General features: G+C 42.5%; 2 protein-coding genes and 1 long non-coding RNA gene across 4 annotated transcripts in view; 2 read left to right on the forward strand and 1 right to left on the reverse strand.

Annotated features, from left to right (window-relative positions):
• Positions 1-1,304: 1,304 nt before the first annotated feature.
• PDCL3 (phosducin like 3) lies at positions 1,305-11,037 on the forward strand. Of its 2 annotated transcripts, XM_081003299.1 has the most exons (7): positions 1,305-1,567; positions 3,699-3,831; positions 5,654-5,744; positions 8,023-8,166; positions 9,204-9,412; positions 10,418-10,604; positions 10,706-11,037. In XM_081003299.1, exons 1-6 carry the CDS (start codon positions 1,562-1,564, stop codon positions 10,561-10,563), a joined length of 729 nt encoding a protein of 242 aa, XP_080859425.1. In that variant the 5' UTR covers positions 1,305-1,561; the 3' UTR covers positions 10,564-10,604; positions 10,706-11,037. The 2 variants fall into 2 exon arrangements, with proteins under 2 accessions (XP_080859425.1, XP_080859424.1); XM_081003298.1 differs by having other exon boundaries at positions 10,418-11,037.
• A 3,962-nt stretch (positions 11,038-14,999) lies between these two features.
• The window catches only part of NPAS2 (neuronal PAS domain protein 2), a 99,375-nt gene continuing 90,523 nt past the window's right edge, over positions 15,000-23,851 (forward strand). Inside the window, exon 1 of the mRNA XM_081002991.1 lies at positions 15,000-15,119. The gene's annotated coding sequence lies outside the window, so the exon portion shown is untranslated. The remainder of the gene's footprint in view (positions 15,120-23,851) is intronic.
• On the reverse strand, positions 15,126-17,028 carry LOC308475967. Its single transcript, XR_013985592.1, has 3 exons — positions 16,500-17,028; positions 15,394-16,465; positions 15,126-15,356 (listed from the first exon to the last, which is right to left on the reverse strand). It is a non-coding gene; the product is annotated as an uncharacterized lncRNA (long non-coding RNA).

The raw sequence follows: 23,851 nt of genomic DNA on the forward strand, positions 1-23,851 counted from the left end.
CATGGTATGGTATGTGGAATGAAGCTGTACTCTTCACCGATTATTCAAGGCCTGCTAGTGGAATTAGATGCCATAATCGGGCTACATGATGTTGGGAATAAACTCAGGTTATGGTCTATTGTCATCTTAATGAACTTTCCTGGGAGGACATTAGCTACAAGCTTGCGACAACTGCCTCTGAACAGCAAGTGATTTGTTTCCGCATACCTAAGGTGTGCAAATGCTGTGCGATGATGTGCATTCAGTGCTTGTTGCTGGCACCATTTTGGTCACCCCCATGTTCACCCTTTCCCACACTGTTAATTTAACACGCATTCTGACAAGAGTGCACTACGAAAACAGGATGCTGGTTAGATGAGCCTTAGATCTGACCCAGCAGGGCACACCGAAATATCCTGCACCTTTGTGCCCCTGTACTGAAAGCGGTACCTATTTATCTACTTGCACTTTGACGTGCTTTCGAACTGCTAGGTTGGCAGGAGCAGGGACTGAGCAACGGGAGCTCACCCCATCACGGGGATTTGAACCACCGACCTTCTGATCGGCAAGTCCTAGGCTCTGTGGTTTAACCCACAGCGCCACCCGTGTCCCTACAGAGAAACATTTGAGGTGAATTTGGGAGAGTCAAAATGGCTTCAGGATTGCTCTCCTGTACTGTTTCAGACACTATACGGTGGTACCTCAGGTTACATACGCTTCAGGTTACATACGCTTCAGGTTACAGACAACCAGGCAACCAGTTTCCAAGGTTTTCCCAGTCACTGAATAAGTGGCTTACCAAAGTGATAGATCTAAATGTAAGTTTAATATAGAAGCTAGCTGTTGTAAACCAAAAAGTGGCACTTTGTTGTATGATACAGTGGTACCTTGGGTTACATACGCTTCAGGTTACAGACTCCGCTAACCCAGAAATAGTAAAGTGGTGCTTCAGGTTAAGAACAGTTTCAGGTTAAGAACGGACCTCCGGAACGAATTAAGTACTTAACCCGAGGTACCACTGTACTTATGCATGTGTGTTTGCCTTGTACATTTATGAACATTTATTCGATATATATATATATATATATATATATATACATATAAGACCTTAGAATTCCTATAACAACCCTATTCAAATGCCCATGGTGATTCTATTATAACAGATCTCCTTTTTTAAAAACGCACACGCATATTATAATTATTATTATTATTACATACGCAACCAGCAAATGTGGTGACAAAAACAACAACACGTGCTGAGTTTCCAGAGCCCAGGGAAACGTGGGCGGTCCCTTGCTACTGATTTCCTTCCCGTCACCCACCATTCTCGGCACCCCGCCTCCTCCGAGAGCCTTTCGCTGCTCCCTCCTCCGACCAGCAGGAGAAAGTGCCCGGATCAGTCCTAATACGGGCAACTCGGGAAGGGGGCAGGCGCGTCAGCTGGGCGCGTAACGCGAGCTTGTGCGCTCTTGGAGGTGGCCGGCTCAGCGACCCCCGGGATCCACGTGGAGCACCTAAGGAGGACCTGCCTCAATCAGCAACAGCAGCAGCAGCAAAAGTTGGGACACCCCGCTCCCCAAACATGCAGGTGAGCTACTCTGAGCTGTATCCTCCCTTCGGGAGGCGAAGGGAACGCACGCAGGCGCGCACCTGCCGGGAGACCCCTTTGCGTAATGGGATCGCTTTATCTGGAGAAGGGGAAACGGGGCTGGGGACGCGAGTGGGACATAGCACGGTCTGGGCAGGTCCAGGAAGGATCCCTTCCCACTGTAGCTGAAACCCGGAAGATCAGCTCGCTTTCTGCTTCCCGTGTGTTGGGTTGCAAAGATGACACGCGGTGGTTCTTCCTGTCGGAGAAGGAAAGGCCTCCGTGTGTCCCTTCCACCCGTCGGCTTTCTTCTTTTCGCGAGCATGCGCTCCAGGCTGCGTTGCATTTGCTGGTTGCAGGAGAAGAAACGGAGGCGATCAAGGGGGGGCGGGTGTTCTTTCAAACACAGAAGGTGGGGAACCTGGAATTGTTTCTGAGTTCCTAAAAAAGTCATTCTCCGCAAATGACTTCCTGCACTTAGCACTGAAGAAATGAGCTGTCATTTTGTATGGGATAGGGAAGAGTAAAGTTGGCAGGCTGCTACTGTGACTGCTAATTGCGCCTGAGTGATGTGTAGCAGCTCTGCTTTCCAGTGGCAGGATAACTGTGACATCTCTTACACGTTCTTTGTGAATGGTCACTGTTAATACAATGGTCACAGTACATTTCATTTCCCTCTGCCTCACTGTTTACAACACACACCAATCCATGTCTATTTATACAAGTCAGGATATTTCTTCATGTGCCTGATGATGTCGATTTTAGTCCACAAACTGCTTATGCCATAATAGTTTTTTTTTTAATGGCATCATGCTCTTTGTTCTTTTCCGTTTTTGTTTTGACAGACTAATCCCGCTACCCTCTGGACACTAGTTTAATGTAGTCCTGCGTACGTGTATGAAATCCAAAACTTTACTTGCTTTTTCCAGTATGTATTTGTTTTATTTAAGCAGCTCAGGCCTTTTTTTCTACTGGAAAGTGGAATTGAGATGAATCATAAATGTTTACTTGGAAAAAAGCCCACTGATTTCAGTGATACTTCTTCCCACATAAATACGTATTGGATTGAAGCCTGCATACTTATGTAGAATACGTTTTGTATAGTGTTTGTTGGAATCCTAAAAGAAAAAAAGCCACAGTGACCAGCATGGCTCCAGATGTTGTGGACTATAACTCCCTAACCATTGGCCGTGCTGGCTAGGACTGGTGAGAGTTGCAGTCCAGAACAACTGGAGGGTTACGTTTGTTCATTGCCAAACTTGGGTTTTGATAGTGAAGGTGCTGGAGTGCTTTGGGCGGGGGGGGGTAAAGAATGAGGGGCTGGCACTCACATCTTGATAAAACAATTGTGGGTACCAACACAAGATGGCTGCCATGGGCAGCAAAAAAAGGATGTGACAGTACTCTAAACTGGTTGGTAAAGGTACTCCTGACCGTTAGGTCCAGTTCCGGATGACTCTGAGGTTGCGGCACTCATCTTGCTCTATAGGCCGAGGGAGCCGGCGTACAGCTTCCGGGTCATGTGGCCAGCATGACTAAGCCGCTTCTGGCGAACCAGAGCAGCGCACGGAAACGCCATTTACCTTCCCGCTGGAGCGGTACCTATTTATCTACTTGCACTTTGACATGCTTTTGAACTGCTAGGTTGGCAGGAGCATGGACTGAGCAACAGGAGCTCACCCCGTTGCGGGGATTCAAACAGCCGACCTGATCGGCAAGCCCTAGGCTCTGTGGTTTAACCCACAGCGCCACCCACGTCTCAAACTGGTTGGTAGGCCTGGCCAATATCTGGTTTTCAACATCGCGATAGATTACCAGCTAAACATTGTGATATACTGATATATCACAATGTCTGAAATAAGGATAATGTCTGAAATAAGGATGGCTGTGTAGAGGCTGGCTTCACATGTTGGCTTTCCCACATTGTGATTTTCTCATAGCTCATGTACGCACCCCCCCCCCCATTCAAATTATATTGCCAGGTCTAAAACTTTGAAACCAATATCACAGTATGGACTTCCAACAGTTTGGGGCAATATATTGATATATTGCTCAGCCCTACTGGTGGGTACCATCACAAAAAACCCCGACTGGTTGTAAGTTTGGGCTCTGACAGTTCTATGTGCTTTAGGATCCTAATGCGGACACAGAGTGGAATGACATCTTACGTAAAAAAGGCATCCTTCCTCCAAAAGAAAAGCTGAAAGAGCAAGAACAAGCTGAAGAGGAAAGGGAGCAGCAGATAATCCAGCAAAAATCTGTTGGTAAGCCCTTCAGTTGATTTAATGTGATTCTTCTGTAATCTACCTTGCCTTGTCACCAGAATGTATCAACCCATACAGAGCAGACCAAGGCCTCATTGTGCATTCATTGCATTTTGAGGTATGGATAGCCTTCGATAAAGGAGTTTGGTGCTTCCTCGCCTCCTCTGTGACCTTGAAAAATATTGAGATTAGTCCTTACAGAGCATCATATTGAGTTATGAGGACACTCAAAGAGACATATAGAACTTCCAGGGCTTCTGGGAAATCATGAGGCTTGCTTTGGGGGACTCCCAGGTGAAATCCTTACAACCTGGGTGGGCATTAGGGTTTTTATCCCACAGGGAAGGACAACTGATGAAACAGAGTCTGGATCCAGATTTCTTGTTCAGTGATAGACTATGAACCTAGCAGAGGTATAAAACGAATTGTTCTTGCACTTTTTCTTGCACTTTTGTATCATTGTAAATCAGTTTAAATTATTGTAAATTATAGCTTTTTTATTTTTCAGCACAGTCAGCAGTATATTTTTCTGCAGGACCCCCCAGTGCTCACTGTGGGATGCAACTTGTGCAAACTGGGATAGAATCTTGAATAGATACTTTAAAATATAGATGGATAAATTTCTCTTGACAACTCTAATGGGGCGATCTAAAACTGTGGACCTGCGTTGCAACGCTTCCCCTCACATCAGGGGCACAGAACCTCAGGCCTAAGGGGCAAATGTAAACCTTCATATCTCTCTGCCCAGCCTTTCAGAATCTCCTTCAAGCCCTGCCTCCTCAGGCCATGCTCTCTCTTCCCAGGCCACAACCTTCATTGGATCTGATGCACCCCCTCCTCTAGTGCTTTTGTTATGAGTCCTTGAACTACCTAGATGTGTATATGGAGGGGGAATGTAGAAACTGCATGGCTGGGATGTATTCTACTGCTCACCTACTTTTGTTGATGATGATTTTATTATTTATACCCTGCCCATCTGGCTGGGTTTCCATATGCTTCTGATCCCACTCTTTTTGCCTCTGGCTCCTACACACCTGTGGCATGCAGCCCTCACAATGCTGTTCTATAAGGACTGCAACCCCCTCATTCTCAGGAAGGTCTTCCCCCCAACCCACTACCTGCTTTACATCATCTTATGCACCTGCAGGTCTGTTTGTGGGAATTAGCGTGATAGCTCCAAAGTGCCTTGGTAAAGAAAATGTTTCTTTGACCTTGTGGGGTGCTCTTTTGATCATTAGAAAATATTTTATTGGACAAGAGTGCATCCCTTGGTTTGGACTAATTGCCTTCCATATTTCACATCATTTAGAAAGTGAACTGATGATAGCTGCCTAAAATAACAGCTTACTCAGCAGGAGCTGCAGCCTTGTAGCAAATGATAACTCCCAGGGTGTAAGTTACGGAAGCAGAGTTGCTGAGATAGTGTGGTGCCTGGAATCCTGGATTTTGTGAGGACCTGGATTTAAGATGGAATTCACTTCTCTTTTGTAACATCTAGCAGATTTGTATCTTGGTTTTATTGTGCAAAATGTTTATCTCGGCAAGCATGAGGTAGATACTCCTTGCCGTATAATACTTTAATTGGTTCTTAATTACCAAGATCTCTCATTTGGAAATTATTTGCATGAGGAAAGAGATTCTGTTGTTGTTATTAAATTTATATTGCCCAGAACAGCAAACACAGTGATAAAGTAATTAAACAACTAAAACATATAAAAACATTTCTAAGACTGTTATCAACCTTGTGTACCCATTCAGAGCTCCAGAAATGGTTGGCTTTTATTCTGTGCCATACTGATGACCCTGCATTTCTTACAAACAGTGAAAACATATGAAGACATGACCCTGGAAGAACTTGAAGAAAATGAAGATGAATTCAGTGAGGAAGATGAACGGGCTATGGAAATGTACAGGTTAGAGCACTCTGTCCAAGACCCACAAACGTGATTGCCAGTTAAGCACTGGTGTGTACATTATGTGTTCCAGTGAGAGCAGGTAGTTAGGGAGAACCCCAAGACTGGAGCAGTAGGAGGACTCTCCCTGATGCCATGTTGACTTGAGAAGAATAGGAGAAAGGCAAGGACTCTCCTTGACACTGCATTGAACTTCTAAGACACTTGAAAAGCCATGTGACATTTTGCTGTTTTCCTAGGGTCCATGGCTTAGCAGAATGGGAGGGAGCACCCATCTCTCTCCCTGCAATGGCTCGTCCTCCTCCCCAGTTGGAGAAGATGGGCAAAAACAGGTTGAGCTGGTCAGGAAGGCCAGCTAGGATTTCTTGACCCCTGCAATAGATAAGAGAATTAATGAAATCTTCAAGACCCACCCCCTGATTTTCCTCCAGTTTTAGCCAAATCAGGCTGCCTCCTGGTAGCCCTCTAAAAAACAGTAGCTGAAAGGGCTATCACAAAAAATAAGAGGACGCAAATTCTTCCTGGAGGATCAAAGGTTAAAAGTTTAGACAGCATATTCGCAGTGGCAGTAGGATTTGTTTAATAACTTCTCATCTCTCTGTATTTAGGGTTATCTTAGAACTCAGGTTATTAGTGTTTACTGTGTTAAATGCAGCTTCTAAAATGAATTCTTTAAAACATCTGACCTTGCAAATTACAGTTCACTTCTAAAGATTGTTACGTATACCTCTAGCAAAACGAATATTGTGCTTAGAAATGATAAGTGCCCAGTTTTTAGCAACTGCTCGGTACTGTAGGTTTGTCAATACTGTTGTGGTTTATCTTCTCTCACCTGCTTTTTCAATCTGTGAATCAATAGAACAGTGTGATATTGACATTCACCTATGATCCCACTAATTCCACTAATCCTTCCTGTATTCATCAGGAGCTTGGAAACTGGATTTCATAATTTGCAACTGAGATGTGATCCTTTATAGAAAAAAAAAAGGATTGGCACTGCAGTCCTATGCTTCATTGGATGCAAGTATCATTCAGTGGGATTTGCTTACAAGTCAGTGTTATTAAGACAGCAGCCGGGCAGGTGAATTCCTAAATCTTTTGGCTGCACCAGCATAGATTCGAGCCTGGGCTCTGCAACTAAGGTTGCAATGCTATGTATACTTAACTTTGGAGTCTGTTCCATTGAACAAGAGGTATTAACACTACTCAAGGACACATGTCAACCAGAATAGAAAAAAACACAACAAAACCTCAAACATTAAAATCTTCCCCAAACAGGGCTGTCTTTAGAAGTTTATGGAAGGCCATATAATTGTTTAACTCTTTGACATCTGATGGGAGGGCTTTCCACAGGGCAGGTGCCACTACTGAGAAGGCTGTAACCTCACTTCTCTCAATGAGGGAACTGCCAGAAGGCCTTTGGAGCGTGACCTCAGTGTCTGAGCTGAATAATGGGGATGGAGATGCTCCTTCAGGTATATAGGGCCAAAGCCATTTAGGGCTTTAAAGGTCAGCACCAACACTTTGAATTGTGCTTGGAAACATACTGGGAGCCAGTGTAGGTCTTTTAGGACTGGGGAGAGTCTTGAGGGCCAGATACAGGTGCCTGGAGGGCTACATGTATCCCAAGAGTATGAAGTTCCCCGCTCCTAGAGTAGACAGTGCTGAGTTAATATGGTACAGCGCCACTTCCTGTGCTCTTACATTTACAGCAATGGCTTTCCAAACAGCTGTGGTCTCTGGGGATCAGAATTGGTGACAGCGTGGATGTAGTGACAGTATAATCCTAAATTAGTGTATAAAGAGAGACAGCTGCATGGGAGCTGGGAGATTTGTTGCACCTCCAGCACACAACTGCGGGTTGGGTTTTCTACCTCAGCCCCTTTGAAGGTTCATTTTTCATCAATTACAACTGTCCTTGTTACTTACATTTTGGCTCATTTCAAAACCAGTCATCAAGCCCTTTTTTGTCTCAACTTCTCGCCTCCTTCCATTTTGATGGAGTGGGGGTGGGGGTGGGGAACCTCACACAGCATAGTGGTTGTGGTGAGACATGAGTTGTGAACCTAGGACCTGATCCTGGTTCTGTCTTCCCTAATGCAGGAGCTGTGCAGGAAGCCTTCAGCATTCCTTTATCTTGTGTGGGATAGGGGAGGATAAAAGTAAACCATGGTTTACTGAGATAACAAATGTGAAGTGCCTTAAACACTCAATGTTATATCTCTGGTCTCAAATCCATCTGTATGTTTCTTTTTCTAATTCTTTTCCCATGGTGTAGGCAGCAAAGGCTAGCTGAATTGAAAGCCTTGCAAGCAAAGAATAAATTTGGACACGTTTTAGAGATCTCGGGACAGGATTACATCCAAGAAATTACTAAAGCTGGCAAGGATATATGGGTGATACTACACCTGTACAAGCAAGGGTAAGCAAGCATTTCAAGATGACTGCTGTTTGCACACAGTTTTTTCTGTAGCAGGTTTGGTCTTGTGAAACTGTCCCCAAACTGGTGATCTTGCATTTTGTGTTTTAGCCAACTAAACATGCTTCGGCAGACGAGCCTTCCTTGCTCTTTCAGAACCCTGATGTTGGTATCTGTTGTGCAAATGAAAGGAATTTTTAAAACACAAAGTTCAGTGACATTATCAGGAATTGATTTGCTTCATTGTTCTAGCCATTTAATCAGGAAGGAGGGTAGTTGTGTACAGGCAATGACAATTTTGCAAGTGTTCAAAGCACATGCCCATCGCTGCAAACCAAGAAGTGGCAGGAAAAGGGAGCATTGCAGGGCAGGGCCGTAACAGACTTATATATTTTCCGCTGTCATGTGCGATGACCCGGAATGCAACCACCAAGCAAATTGGGGGTGCCTGTATTGGAATGGGAAAACATTTTAAAGGTTGTGGGAAATCTCTCTTCTTTGCAATGGTAGGCATAGATCTGAGAACCAGTGTGGTGTAGTGATTGGAGAACCAAGGAGACCTGAATTGAAATCCCCACTCAGCCAAGAAGATCACTAGGTGACCTTGGGCCAGTAGCTCTCTCTCTTAACATAACCTACCACTCTGGGTTGTGGTGAGGATAAACTCGGAGAGTGGAAAGCATGTGTACAAACTTGACTTCCTTGGAGAAACGATGACATAAAAATAGAATAATAATGTATGTGTCACAGCAGCCTCCGTTTTAAAAGATGCATTCTCCCCTTTGTGTGAGAGAACACATTTGAAAGGTTAAATATGTTCCTATCAGGTTACCTATTCTAGAAATGGACATTTTGTTTTGTTTTTTGTAGAGCATATCTTTTGCAGAGACACGTGGAAAACATGGCATTTTATTATTTTATTATCTTGTAATTTCATTCTCCCTATTCTTATGGCTGTTTTTATTAATAAGAAAACAAAGAAAAGGGAAAAAATTGCTCTTTAATAGGTTTCTTCCCCTTTTCCTTTTTAAAAAATAAAGCATTCCTCTTTGTGCCTTGATAAATCAACACTTAAACGGACTTGCAAGGAAGTTCCCTGATGTCAAGTTTGTCAAAGCCATTTCGACAACCTGCATACCCAACTATCCAGATAGAAACCTCCCCACAATCTTCGTCTACCTTGAAGGGGACATCAAGGCCCAATTTATTGGACCCCTGGTGTTTGGAGGCATGAACCTGACAAGTGATGGTAAGTAGCTGCCACTTAGACCTTGACAAATGGCCCAAATGGACACAACCCATGTAACTGTCTCCCTGATTGGCGGCTGATCCCTTTTATGTGTTTAAAACATTAATAGGTTGCTTTTTGGTACTAAACTGATACTCAAAGCACTTTGCAAAGTACGTAGAAACTCTTAAGAATGCAAAGGCAGCAAAGACGACTCATAAGATAAAGAGTCATCCTATGTACCCAGCTATAATTGTAACCTGCCCAGGGGCCTTATGGTACGAGTGGGTAAGAAATCCTATAAAGAAATACAATAAAAACATACCTGATTGAAACACCGCTGAACATTGTCCACTTAATTTGGTTCTATCTCCACCTCACATCCAAGCTCTGCAAGCCACAGTCTCTGTGGATTTTTGTCCCTGACTCTGTGGAACAAGTCAACTTGCGTAACAGAATCACATTAATTTCCTCCCCACCCCGCTTCCTTTTTGTTCTTTCTGCCTAACATAATTGAGGCTGGCTGGTTAGATTGCCATCACAGTTAACAGTGAGACATCTGATTAACTTGAAGTATTGACTTTCTTCCAACTTCTGGGGTGTAAGCCAATTTGAGCCCATGTAATAAAGACCTGCTGCTAGGTGGGAAGTGTTTCTGGGTTGGGGCAGTAAAGAAAGAAGCAGGAAGTAATGGGGAGCAGTGTGTACGCATTCTTGCTTTTTGTTTCTCAAATCTCCCTTTAAAACAGCAGATGAAACATTAACAGCTGCTTCTGCCTCTCCTGACAACAGTTATAAAGATGACCTTGCTTTTGTCTGTCTGAGAACATGCTGGAGTTTTGAGGCAATTAACCGTATTTCCATTTTCTTCAAAGAGCTCGTGTGGAACTTAGCATTGTAGTAAAAGCAAATTTGAAAACAGCAGATGGGAAGCGCACGTCCCGAAGAGCAGGAACACAGAGATGCTTTTCTTTGTTCCAGCTTGTAAGTCACTGCCGTGTGCCGTTCTTCTCTCTTGCGTTTTAGAATTGGAGTGGAAGATTTCTGAGTCGGGCGCCATCAAGACAGACCTGGAGGAGAACCCCAGGAAGCAGATCCAGGACCAGCTGATGACTTCCATCAGGTGCTCTGTCCCAGCAAGGAGGGAGGAAAGTGACCCAGAAGATGACTAAGGCCTCGTGTGAAGCTCAGTTCTATGCCTGATTACTCTGAAGTTAGTCTGACTGCATTCAGTGGGACTTGACTTCCATGTACAGATTGCATGTGATTGCAGCGCCATAAATACCACTGATGGGTTTTTGCTTTTGCTTTTAGATTTTACTAAAGAAGTCATGGTTATGTCGAGGCTTGCAGAGCAGTAAATTGGAGGAAATTGGAAAGGCTTCCTGATGAATCAGGCGCTTGTTGTGGACATTCCCCTACAGTGGACATAACTACCAACAGCACATTCACCCTCTGGGTGTTTTGCTTGTTCTCTTTCCTCTGTTGGGTGACAACTCTCTCCTCTGTACCAGAGTCATTTTAAGCACAGAGAGTGCTTGGTCATTTCTATGCTTTTGACAAAGGCCAACAACTCCATTATGGTTGGGAAAAGGCTATAATGCAATTCTTGATTCTCAAATAAAAATACATGATTAATTTTTAAAGGGTTGTGTGGAACATTGTGTATATTTTATTGGGCAGATCCAACTGTAGAAGGCAAATATTGCTGCCAAGGTCTCAGAATTAAAGTGAGAATACAGTATTTATATATTTATTTAAAATCTTGAAAACTCTGAAATTTTTTTTACTGTCTCATGGAGATGCGGTGTGTTTTATTCTGTCCTTGAAATGTAACACAAGGATATTTTTAAACAGTTAAATTTGTCCCGCACCCCATGTTCTCGATTTTGATAAAACTAGTGCAATTGCATATATGTTTTCTCAGAGGCAAGTCCCCCCTCCATGCTCAGTAGAACTTACTCCCAAGTAAACATGTACAGTATATACTGCAGCTTTAGTGGCTGAGCATCTTTCTCCCCCCCCCTTGCCCCCCCCCATGAAGAAGTGCTATTTAGTCTTATATTGAAAGTAGGTAAATTATGACCGCTATAAATATTTTTTGTTGCCCATAAAAGTTGTAAAAAAAAATGCATTAGAATGCAGTCAGTCTTCAGGCTTCTGGATATTTTATTGAGTAAATATAATTGTGAATCCAAAGAGGCAGAAAGACCATTTGGACTGTGCCATTTTAGACTGGAAGTGAGGAATCAGCATGGAATCATACCGTTTTAGAGATTGCAGAGGACTCTGGAGATCATCTCATCCAACTTGATTCATATTACAAAATTGCTTCACATATAAAACAAGAAACTGCTCATAGAAAGATAGAACACCCTCTTTCCTGACATGCTAGCTTTCCATGTGCAGGAAAGGTTTTCTCATGTGAGGGAGTATTCACCTATAGCCTGACATACTATAATACTATACTATACTACACTACTACTCTGCTCTAATAAATAGCTCTGCAAAAAGTTATGTCACATTATTTGAGCCTTCCTCAACTCTTTAAGAGTGACTTTTCACATAACATTTTGAAACTGGATATATACACACTGCCATAGGTACATATTGAAACAGTTAGTTTTTATATGCAAATACGTATACAGTGGTACCTCGGGTTACATACTTGCACTTTGACGTGCTTTCGAACTGCTAGGTTGGCAAGAGTAGGGACCGAGCAACGGGAGCTCACCCCGTCGTGGGGATTCGAACCGCCGACCTGATCGGCAAGTCCTAGGCTCTGTGGTTTAACCCACAGTGCCACCCGCATCCCTACAGAGAAATATTTGAGGTGAATTTGGAAGAGTCAAAATGGCTTCAGGATTGCTCTCCTGTACTGTTTCAGACCCTATACGGTGGTACCTCGGGTTACATACGCTTCAGGTTACATACGCTTCAGGTTACACACTCCGCTAACCCAAAAATAGTGCTTCAGGTTAAGAAATTTGCTTCAGGATGAGAACAGAAATTATGCTCTGGCGGCACGGCAGCAGCAAGAGGCTCCATTAGCTAAAGTGGTGCTTCAGGTTAAGAACAGTTTCAGGTTAAGTACGGACCTCCGGAACAAATTAAGTACTTTACCCGAGGTACCACTGTAGAAGGATTGAGCCCTCATGTCATAGAACCATTTGGTTGGAGGAAGTCTTGTAGACCATCTTGCCCAACTCCCTGCAGGAAACTTTGAGCATCCTTTATCAGATGGTTCTATGCTTGAAAAGGCCCAGGAAGGGCAAACTCGCCCCCAGGGGCCCCAGGTAGTCGGTTCCATTGTTCAACTGTTCTCCCTATCAAGAAATTCTTATGCTCAACCAGATTTTTTCTTCCTGTAATTTAAGCCCATTGGATCCTGACCTCTGACCGTTGGAGGGGGTGTTGGGGGCTCATTACAGTGACCATTTAAATTCGTATGCACTTTTCAACAAGTGGTGGCATTTAATAAAAAAACACTTTGGTACCATTTCTACTGTATTCTATGTGATTGTGTATGATCTTAAATTTGGGCCTTTGCATAATTATTTTGCATGTGCAAGTATTTAACAGACGAGAAGGCATTTTATAAATTGATTTCCTGTCTCAGATGAACTTAATATTTCTTAACAGTACTGTATTAAACACTGCCCAATAACAATGTTCTCCGGGTGGCTTATAATAAAAACAAAATATATCATCATCAACCATAAGGATGTGATGATGATTGTGGAGAACAAAGATGAAATATTTGGTTTAAGAAGCTTAGGAGAAGTTGCATTCTGAAAGGAGCCTATGTGAGAAGCCATAGAAATGGGCAGTTAGAGAAGACTGCAATATATCTCTTCTCCCTGCTTCTTCACTCCTACACCTGTGCAAGAACAATTTCCTGTCTTGTGCGCCATTTCTCTCAAGCTAATCAAAGGCTTTTAGTAAAAATGAGATATCTGCAGGGCATGGCTAATGAGAGATCATTTTAACGTCACGGCACAGTGGAAGCTTTAGAAGGGCACAGAGGAAAAACTTGCTTGTTGGGTTTGTGTGTGTGTTTTACTGAGTCCTTGCAAATCAATATGGTTTACATTTGTTACCAGGGGAAATGTCTTATAGCAAAAGTGGGGAACCTTTTGCATTCCCTTCTGGGAAACCTCTTAGGGGCCACATGGTAGTGGCAGACTGGGCTAGAACTGAGCAGAGCAACTAATGTAAATTTTAGCTTTGTGCTGTAGAGTAGTTTCTATACAGAACACCAATCCAGACAAGCAGGAGGTATCATCAGAGTTTGAGGACATATTCCAGCCAGGCAAAAAGACTCAAGGGGGTGGGTGCAAGGTACAGCCTGTAATAGCTGTGTCCTGGGGAGGGTCTGGAGGGCCAGTAGAGAAGGCTAGAGGGCCACATTTTGCCCCCAGGCTTGAGGCTCCCCATCACTGTCCTGTAATGTGAATCTACCACAAGCTTACCTTTACAGTGATGCAGTGCAATTTGGGTGCCGGTGAGAGCCGTATTTTATGGGACGTTCTGAGGAAAATACTTCTCCACACAATGCCTAGTTAATTTTTGTAATTCACTGTCACAAAATTGCAGTGATGGCAGGGATTAAGGCAAATCCATGAAGAAGAGTCCCCTCAATGGCTTAGTTATGATTAGCAAAATGTTCAGAGCCTCAGTATAGCTCCTGAATACCAGATTGGGGGCACAGCAGGGTTACTGCTTTCATGTCCTTTTTTTGATGTTCTGGAAGCCGCTGACTAGCCTTTGCATGAAGCAGGGTGCTGACGAGATGGACCTTTATGTCTGAAGTAGCAGGGCTGTTTTTAATGCCGGGTGCCTGAGATAATTGGGTCACGAAACCCACATTAAGGATTTTTGAGAGTCCTGATATTAATGAAGACAGGTGAATAATAAGCTTATACCGTCTTCCACTGAAAAGAATGGAACCAGTGCTATTTTTCTGGAAAAAGAGGTGCTGGAGCTCACCATGAACTTCTCCCTTCTCTTAGAATGACAATGGCACCTACCTGAGAGGTGTCGGAGCTGAGCTCAAAAAAAAGCCCTGGATGGAACTTAACTTTGATTTGCTGACATCAATGACCTCTTCAAAGTTACATTGCCTGAGTCAATGGGCTCAAAATGAAAAGGGGGGATTTTGATTGAACACCTTTGTCAGCCTGAGCTGTTTAACAGTGGAACAGTCTGCCTCAGAAGTTGGTGAACTCTCCTTTATTGGAGGCTTTTAACTAGAGGTTGGTTAGATATCTGTCAGGGCTGCCACTGTAGTTTATTTCCTGCAGTGGGTTGAACTGTCCTGACCAACTCCCATGGCCCCATCTGCAACTAAAGCAGCATTATACCACTTTAAACAGTCATGGCTCCCCGCAAAGCATTGTGGGAACTGTAGTTTGTTAAGGGTGCTGAGAGTTGTTAGGAGAGCTCCATTTCCCTCACAGAGCTACAATTCCCAGAGTTCCCTGGGAACTAAAAGCCACTCCTGGCAACTCTCAGCATCCTTAACAAACTGCAGATTCCAGGATACTTTGTGGGATGAATCCTGATACTGCATTAAATGTACAGTACAGATTGGGGGGGGGGGCAGGGCTATGATTCTACTTAAAAGGCTCACTGCTTATGAACATCATGTGACCAAGGGGGTGAAGACATCATCCGTCGGCCAAAAATCAAGATGAAATACAAATCAGTAAATACTTCAAGACAAATGGTGAGTTAACTGTAATTGACGACACCGATAATCTCTTTTTTATATTCATTTAAAAACTCCTTGGAGATCTAGGCAGGTTAAAACAATGAAGCCATTTTGAAATCCCTCACAGTATGTTTAGGTGCAAATACCACCGGACAAAGGAAAGCGTCTTGGAATATGATATTGTGGTGGTAAAAAGCAGCATATGCTATGAGCATGTGCTACTTTTAACTGCTGATTAATGCAGGGAATTCACTGCAATAAGATGACCACATAAAAAAAGAATGAATACTGTATATTCATGGAAGAGGATTCTGTCAGTTTCTATTTTCCTTCATTTGTTCAGGCAGGGCAATTTTGTAAAAGTGGAACCACAAATTACCTCAGCAAATGGCATGTTTCAAAACCTGAGTTCACAGGCTTCCCAAATGCAAAGCCAGAGGAGGAAGAGGACATTTTTAAGCCTGAGGTGGAATAGAAAATGGCATTCCTTTCTTCAACTCAAGGCTTAATACCTCAGGCTGTAAAATGTATTAGGCCAGCCCTGGGGCAAGTGTTTGGGTCCCACATAAGGGAAGGCTAAATGTTTTTTGTTTGTTTGTTTGTTTTAATATAAATGTTATTAGTATTTTCCACACAGCAACAACACGAAGGCTAAAGTTTTAATTCCAGTACCCAAAATGAATTGTGAGAGCTTTCTAGAATTTCAGTTTGTTACCATGTGTCTTCAATCTATGTGAACATAGCTACTTAATTAGAGTTGCTTTGTAGATACCATTTTTGTAAACTGCTTTGAAATTTTATCCAGTCAAGAGGTATATAAATTTTATGAAATAATGAATATATTTAAAACAAAACAAAACACCACCACAACAATGCCTCTTGCAGTGTAAGTATGCCATCTTCTGCTTGGTTTGTTTTTAAAATATATGTAGTCCTTATACACCTGTGTTCCCCCTTAGAGATTTTTTTTATATCAAGTGATATATACATTTTATAAATCAGTCAGTTGAAGAATGAGGGTGGTATTATTATTACTGTTATTATTTAAATCTGTATACTGCCCTTCATCCAATGTTCACAGCATAAAAATACAAAAACTCAAAATACATAATAAAAACAAGAACAAACCAAACCAATACAGTAACAACCCCCCCCCCCTTCGACAAACACATTTAAAAGGACATGTGCCTATATTTGTTATAAAAGCATAATTTAAATGCTAATTGCGTCAGGTTTATTATTTGCTGCATGTAAGTTCAAAAAATCACAAAGATAAAAAGCAGTCATTGACAGTGCAGGCTCAAGACATTTTGCTGTATGAAGCAGAGCTCAAATGGTTGCCCATCACTGACAGCACCGTTCTTGTTCTAGTTTCTAGTTTCTGAGTCTAGAAACTAGATTCTAGTTTCTGGCTTCATCTAGCCTCCCCTCATGGTACTGCCTAAAAATTGTAGTTACACCTTGTTGTGTGGCTGGGGAAGGATATGGATTTTAAAACAGATAAACTGGATTCCTCTTTCTTTGTTTAAGTTTTATTATTATTATTAAAAAAAATTAAATCTCAGCAGCCAGGTGCCCAAGAAATTAATCTTAACTTTTGGGGGTGTATCTGGAGCTCCCAAGTTGCTAACCATTTATTTATTTTAAAACATTTATATACCACTTTATAACTTTGTATTAAAGAGCAGTATACAAAATAGAAACATACAGCCCTCCCCAATAAATCAATATAAAACAATAAAACAGCAATATATAAATCATGTTATCTATTTAACCACTTCTACCTGGTTAGTGGGGTAGAAGTGGAAGGATCATTAGGCGCGAGTGATCATGCTCTTCTGAAGTTTACTATACAGCGGAAAGGAGCAGCCAAGCATACTAGGACTCAATTTCTTGACTTTAAGAAAGCCGACTTCATAAAACTTAGGGAAGTGCTGGGTGAGATCCCATGGACAATAATACTAAAAGGAAAGGGAGTTCATGATGGCTGGGAGTTTGTTAAGAGGGAGATAGTAAAAGCACAACGTCAGGCAATACCAATGAGACGGAAGCATGGAAGGTGCCTAAAGAAGCCAGGGTGGCTATCTAAAGAACTTTTAACTGAGTTAAGATTAAAAAAGGATGTGTACAAAAAATGGAAAAGGGGGGAAACCACCAAAGAGGAATTCAAACAAATAGCCAGCACGTGTAGACACAAAGTCAGAAAAGCTAAAGCACAGAATGAACTCAGGCTTGCTAGAGAGGTTAAAAGCAACAAAAAAGGCTTTTATGGGTATGTTCGTAGCAAAAGGAAGAACAAAGAAACAGTGGGGTCACTCAGAGGAGAAGATGGTGAAATGCAAACAGGGGACACAGAAAGGGCCTTCTTTGCCTCAGTCTTCTCCGATAAAGAAAACAATGCCCGACCTGAAGAATTTGGAGCAAATGATTCAGCAAAGGAAACACAGCCCAGAATAACTAAGGAGATAGTACAAGAATACTTGGCTAGTTTAGATGTATTCAAGTCTCCAGGGCCAGATGAACTGCATCCAAGAGTATTAAAAGAACTGGCAGATGTGATCTCAGAACCACTGGCAGTCATCTTTGAGAATTCCTGGAGAACAGGCGAAGTCCCAGCAGACTGGAGGAGGGCAAATGTTGTCCCTATTTTCAAAAAGGGAGAAAGAGAGGACCCAAATAATTACCGCCCAGTCAGTCTGACATCAATACCAGGGAAGATTCTGGAGCAGATCATTAAGCAAACAGTCTGTGAGCACCTAGAAAGGAATGCTGTGATCACCAATAGTCAGCATGGATTTCTGAAAAATAAGTCATGTCAGACTAACCTGATCTCGTTTTTTGACAGAATTACAAGCCTGGTAGATGAAGGGAACGCAGTGGATGTAGTCTACCTTGATTTCAGCAAGGCATTTGACAAGGTGCCCCATGATATTCTTGTAAAGAAGCTGGTAAAATGCGGTCTTGACTATGCTACCACTCAGTGGATTTGTAACTGGCTGACTGACCGAACCCAAAGGGTGCTCATCAATGGTTCCTCTTCATCCTGGAGAAGAGTGACTAGTGGTGTGCCACAGGGTTCTGTCTTGGGCCCGGTCTTATTCAACATCTTTATCAACGACTTGGATGATGGACGCAAGGGCATCCTGATCAAATTTGCAGATGACACCAAACTGGGAGGGGTGGCTAACACCCCAGAGGACAGGATCACACTTCAAAACGACCTTGACAGATTAGAGAACTGGGCCAAAACAAACAAGATGAATTTTAACAGGGAGAAATGTAAAGTAATGCACTTGGGCAAAAAAAATGAGAGGCACAAATACAAGATGGGTGACACCTGGCTTGAGAGCAGTACATGTGAAAAGGATCTAGGAGTCTTGGTTGACCACAAACTTGACATGAGCCAACAGTGTGACGCGGCAGCTAAAAAAGCCAATGCACTTCTGGGCTGCATCAATAGGAGTATAGCATCTAGATCAAGGGAAGTAATAGTGCCACTGTATTCTGCTCTGGTCAGACCTCACCTGGAGTACTGTGTCCAGTTCTGGGCACCACAGTTCAAGAAGGACACTGACAAACTGGAACGTGTCCAGAGGAGGGCAACCAAAATGGTCAAAGGCCTGGAAACGATGCCTTATGAGGAACGGCTAAGGGAGCTGGGCATGTTTAGCCTGGAGAAGAGGAGGTTAAGGGGTGATATGATAGCCATGTTTAAATATATAAAAGGATGTCACATAGAGGAGGGAGAAAGGTTGTTTTCTGCTGCTCCAGAGAAGCGGACACGGAGCAATGGATCCAAACTACAAGAAAGAAGATTCCACCTAAACATTAGGAAGAACTTCCTGACAGTAAGAGCTGTTCGACAGTGGAATTTGCTGCCAAGGAGTGTGGTGGAGTCTCCTTCTTTGGAGGTCTTTAAGCAGAGGCTTGACAACCATATGTCAGGAGTGCTCTGATGGTGTTTCCTGCTTGGCAGGGGGTTGGACTCGATGGCCCTTGTGGTCTCTTCCAACTCTATGATTCTATGATTCTATTCTATTTCCTTATTAATGAGCAAGTGCGAAGTTACTTGCTGGTCTCATTTAAATGCCGTTTACATTTTAACAACTTAATTTACCCTCAAAACCAGTTTCCATTTCATAATGGGAAAATGCCCAGGCAGCTTTTCCTTAAAATTGTGTGTTTTTGTGAAAAGACACATTAAAATTTTCTCCTATCTTGCATGAGCATTGCTATGAACATTGTACGTATGTGGCTCAGTGTCTCATTCAACACACAAACACAGCAGAGTTTAGTTATACCCAGAAGATGTCACTGTTGTCCACAGAGCCCACTGTTATTTCTGGATGTTTACATCTGTGCAATATTAGTTATCTTAAGCTGTGTGTCTGGTTTTCCAGTTGTTGCTCCTTCAGTGAAGAAGATGGTGGAGTGGGAACAATTTTGTCTCCTTCATGGTGTACAGTTGTAGTTGTTGGGGCTTTAGAGAACACTGATAATTGTCATGACATTGACCCTTGCAGTGTCAGCAAACTAGGTATGTTCGTGGATTTGCAAGGTAGACAGCTTGCGTCTCAGTATTTGAATGGCAAATCAATGGGGGGAATATTGCTGCAACATTTCAGACAGTTGCAGCAGCAAGGTACTTTTAAATGACCAGGGCTTCAGCATCATAGGCATAATATAGTAGCTAAGCAACAGCTAAGAGCCAAAAGGATCCCAGTTCAAGTGTTACCCTTTCCTAGGCCCTGAAGCTGTTACTAGCTTTGGTGGAGTGAGGAGACGCAGTCATAGAAGCTGTACTACCAGCACCCAGCTAATAGCAGCTTCAGGATTTACCGGTACATCTGGGAAGGGCAATGGAGGACAGGCTTAAGCACTAGTTCCAGAACACCCAGCTCAGCCTCAGTGGACTCCTAATTAGCAAAACAAAAGCCATAGGCGATCCTAATCACAAATCTCACACATCACATCTAGCTTGGCTTGGAATATAGGTCAGAAAGCAGGATCTGAGTGGCACTGGAAATCAAAGGTCATGCTATATAACAGGATAATGTTTAGGGTCCATGTATCCTTCAAACCTAAGCCCTTTAACTGTCAAAGTTTTTTGGTCCCTGAGAACTTACTGGGGGATTACAGATCATAAATAATTATGAGTTGATCTCAAATGTTTCAGTTTCAAGGGTTAGTTGAGGGAAGTCATGATAGCGGAACTGGCTTGAATAGCATAGTTGGTTTTCAGATATGACATTTTATAAGTGCTCTTAAGCCGCCTTTCTTATGCAATTTGTGCTGTTTTTAGAATGCTTGAAAATGTTTCATTATTTTATTTATCATTTCATTTAATGAAATTTATATGTCACGTGTTTGTAGAAAAACATCAAAGTGGCTTACAAAAAAGATAAAAGTATCTTATTATCACTTTAAAATGGCAGCTGTAATTTAAAAGATACAGAATGATGTTTAGTATAGATATGTTTGCCACCATGGGCCCCTTTCGGAGGAAGGGTGGGACACCAAAATTTAATAAATAATAAACCATAATAATGATAATTTGTGCACTGTGTGCTTTTGTTGATGTGGGGCAGGGTCCAAATGATATATATTCTTATCAAGTGCATTGGCTGCATTTAAATTATAGATCCTGGGAATTAAATGGCCCATCTTTGGTGAAAAGGCACTCTGAGATACATATGCTGTTCACCAGGGGAATTGCTCATTCAGGTCTTGACAATGTGGACTTACTATATTGTGCTCCTTACAGTGTATTGCAGAGCTTCCCTTTATATTTTCCTAGTCAGCATAAACTTAAAAACAAAAACTTCTGGCAATTCTATTTTGATTCTACGGCAAATGTGGTTAAGTGTCTTAAGTGTTGGACTTAAAAGTGTGGAAATGTGGATACAGATTCTCATTTGGACAGTAACAAGGTTGACTTTGATAAGTAATTCTCTGTCAGCCAACTTACTTTGCAAGGTTCGTAAAGTTGTTGTGAAGACAACGGGAGGGGCAGCCATTTATGCCACTTTCGATTCCTTGGTGGAAGGACAGGTTTTTTTTTAAGTATAAATAAATACGTTTCAACCATCTTCATAAGAGTCGGACATGACAAAACGACTAAACAACATGTATGATACATGCATAGGCTAATCAGGCACAAGAGACAGGGTGTCTAAGCTGCTCCAAGCCTGTCTTTCTCAGCTATGCCTGCGAGGGCTGCTTCCAAGTCCTCTGAGAAGAATTAGAAACCATCTTTAAAAGGCTGGTGGGAGCTTAAGAACCCCTGGAGTATAGCAGTTTAAGGAACATAGGCTTGCAGGAATGTGGTGAAATGTAACCTACATGAGAGGTGGCTCTTGTCTCGTTCCCTGCTTAGATGCAAGGTGTACAGCACCATAACCTACTTGCATAAAAGACATCTTCAGTGTGACGTTTCGAGATAAGGATGCTGATAGCTTACTGGTATATGAAGTGTGGGTTGTGTGCAAGCATTAACCTCAATAGCAAACATTAAGTACTAATGATAAAAAGGATGCCCAAGCTTTAATAGCTCCAGGATCAAAATTATATAGCAACCCCCACACTGTATGCTTCATTACTAAAATGCCATTGAAATCTTCAGTATGTGACACGGTAGCCTAGCCTTCAAATAATTCTACACTTCCTTTTTCAATGATCTTACTCATGCTCTTTGAACTTCAAGGTAGAAAAATCAAAGGCAGCGACAATGTCTCCCTGGAGTTCCTGACCTACTTTGTAGAAATCTGTTCTTGTCTTCAGCAGAAATGTGGAAACTATGTCAGAAGGATTTACTCAATATGTTGTTAAGAATTTATTTCTCCTTTGAACATCGTGCATTCCAAGAGAAGTAATTTAACAGACATTCACACACACACTGAACAAAAAGTGAAGAGGAAGAAGAAGAAACTTTGCTTGAAGAATAGTACCTGTATGAAATGAAGAAGTTGTCAAATGCTCTGTGAACTCTGGAATGAAGGCAGCTGAACAGAACAGTTCACAAAATGAATCTTGTCAGTTATGCTAACGGATAAATGTTGCAATTTGCTTACTTAACCTCTAAAGGAATGGTTCCCAAACTTCTTGCCTCACAGACCGCTCTGAAATTGATGAGGATCTGGGCGGACCACAAGGATGCTTCTGCCTGTAATGTGCGATGCTAGGTGCTGTATATGAGTTTGTATTTTTAAAGATGTGCCATGGAGCACTTGAATTAAGCTCATGGACCACTGAGGGACAGGCAGGAGACCGAAGGGTAGGCAGAGGAGGCAGTGGGGCAGGCAGGGTGCCATGCAATGTTTGAGGAAGGGTAAGAGGAAGAGTCTTAGCAGTCAGCGACTTGAGAGGAGGAGGTGGGGAAAGAGTTGCAGGAAGGTGCAGAGGTGGATGAGTCAATCCCAGAGAGAGCTGGGCCATTAGAATTGCCTCAGTCCCTTCTCCCAGTGCCTCCAAGAACAATGAGGGGTTTAAAGGGATAGGAGCAGCTGGAAATGCAACACAGGAGAAACTACGGTTGCTTGTGTGCATTACATCAGAAGGGGGGCTTAAATGTGCTGATGGAGGGATGGATGCACTGCTGCTCAAACTGTCCAGTTTGGAGCACAAGTCTGAAGAAAGAGATGTCTAGCTACGTAGCTAGTTAGCAGGCGCAGTAAACCTGGAAGCTTTTGCATGGTGCTCTTCTGCAAACCATGAAGCATGACCATATTGGCTTGTGCTCACCTGACATTCTTACCTGCCTGAAAGCTATGTGAGTGTTGGGCACAGAAGTTGTCAAAAGATTGATGCTGCACTACCATTGAGGACGTACTTTGTTTATTGATTATTGAATTTATACCCAGCCTTTTTTGCATGGAACTCAAGACTGTGTACATGCCAGCTACCTATAGCAACTTCTTATATTAAATGGCAACTGCCCACATCACTCTGATATTTTATGCAATGGGGAAACCCAGTGGTTACTTCCTATACTCATCTTGTCAACCCCGGGGAAAGGGCATTGCTGGCATAGGAAGCAGTTGCTTCATAAGTTCCTCTCACATGTAACAATTCCCAGTGTAGCAGTCATGTTTGACCACCACCACAGCAAAAACATGCATCTGATGAAGTGGAACTTTGCCCACAAAGCCTTAGGCCCTGGTATATTTGTTAGCCTTTAAGGTGCCACAATACTTTTTTTGTCCGTCCGTCCCCTCCATGGTATTCCAATTACATATGGTACCAGAGCGGACTAGAAAACAGCTGTGCCAAAACACCACCCACGTCATTGCTGAGGTAATGAAATAACCTGATCTCATGATCGTATGAAAGAAGCAGAGAAGGAATGTCTTGATTCTACCTTCCATTTTCTGAGTTCTTTCAACACGGATGCTTCAGTCTGAATTCTCAGGTGCATGCAGTCATGCATAGCTCTGTAAATGTTCTTTTATGGCCACTTTGTTCTAATATTGCACTAAACTATAATTGACTATGTTCTGACTTCCTTCTTTTTTAGTATCCAAGGAACAGTAAACTAATTTACACCTCATATTATCTGCACTGACATATTTCACTAGACAGGCAGATGGTGTCTCAGTTTTCACATGCCTCATAAACTTTTAGAAAGTTCCTTTATAATCTTCTTGTACTGACTTTACTATGTTAATATATCATAGAAGGGGCCAAGAGGGCCATCTTGTCCAAAACCTTGCAGTGCAGGATTCCCCCCCCCCCAAAGGGGCTTGAACCCA

The sequence above is a fragment of the Podarcis pityusensis genome, assembly GCF_964106645.2.
Source record: "Podarcis pityusensis genome assembly, chromosome: 4".
Classification (NCBI taxonomy): Eukaryota; Metazoa; Chordata; class Lepidosauria; order Squamata; family Lacertidae; genus Podarcis; species Podarcis pityusensis.

Bases quoted from the DNA above. Each gene is read 5' to 3' on its own strand.
- PDCL3 (XM_081003298.1), top strand. The intron at 5,745-8,022 runs GTTAGAGCACTC...CCCATGGTGTAG, and splicing joins CGGGCTATGGAAATGTACAG to GCAGCAAAGGCTAGCTGAAT. The intron at 8,167-9,203 runs GTAAGCAAGCAT...TAAAAAATAAAG, and splicing joins CTACACCTGTACAAGCAAGG to CATTCCTCTTTGTGCCTTGA.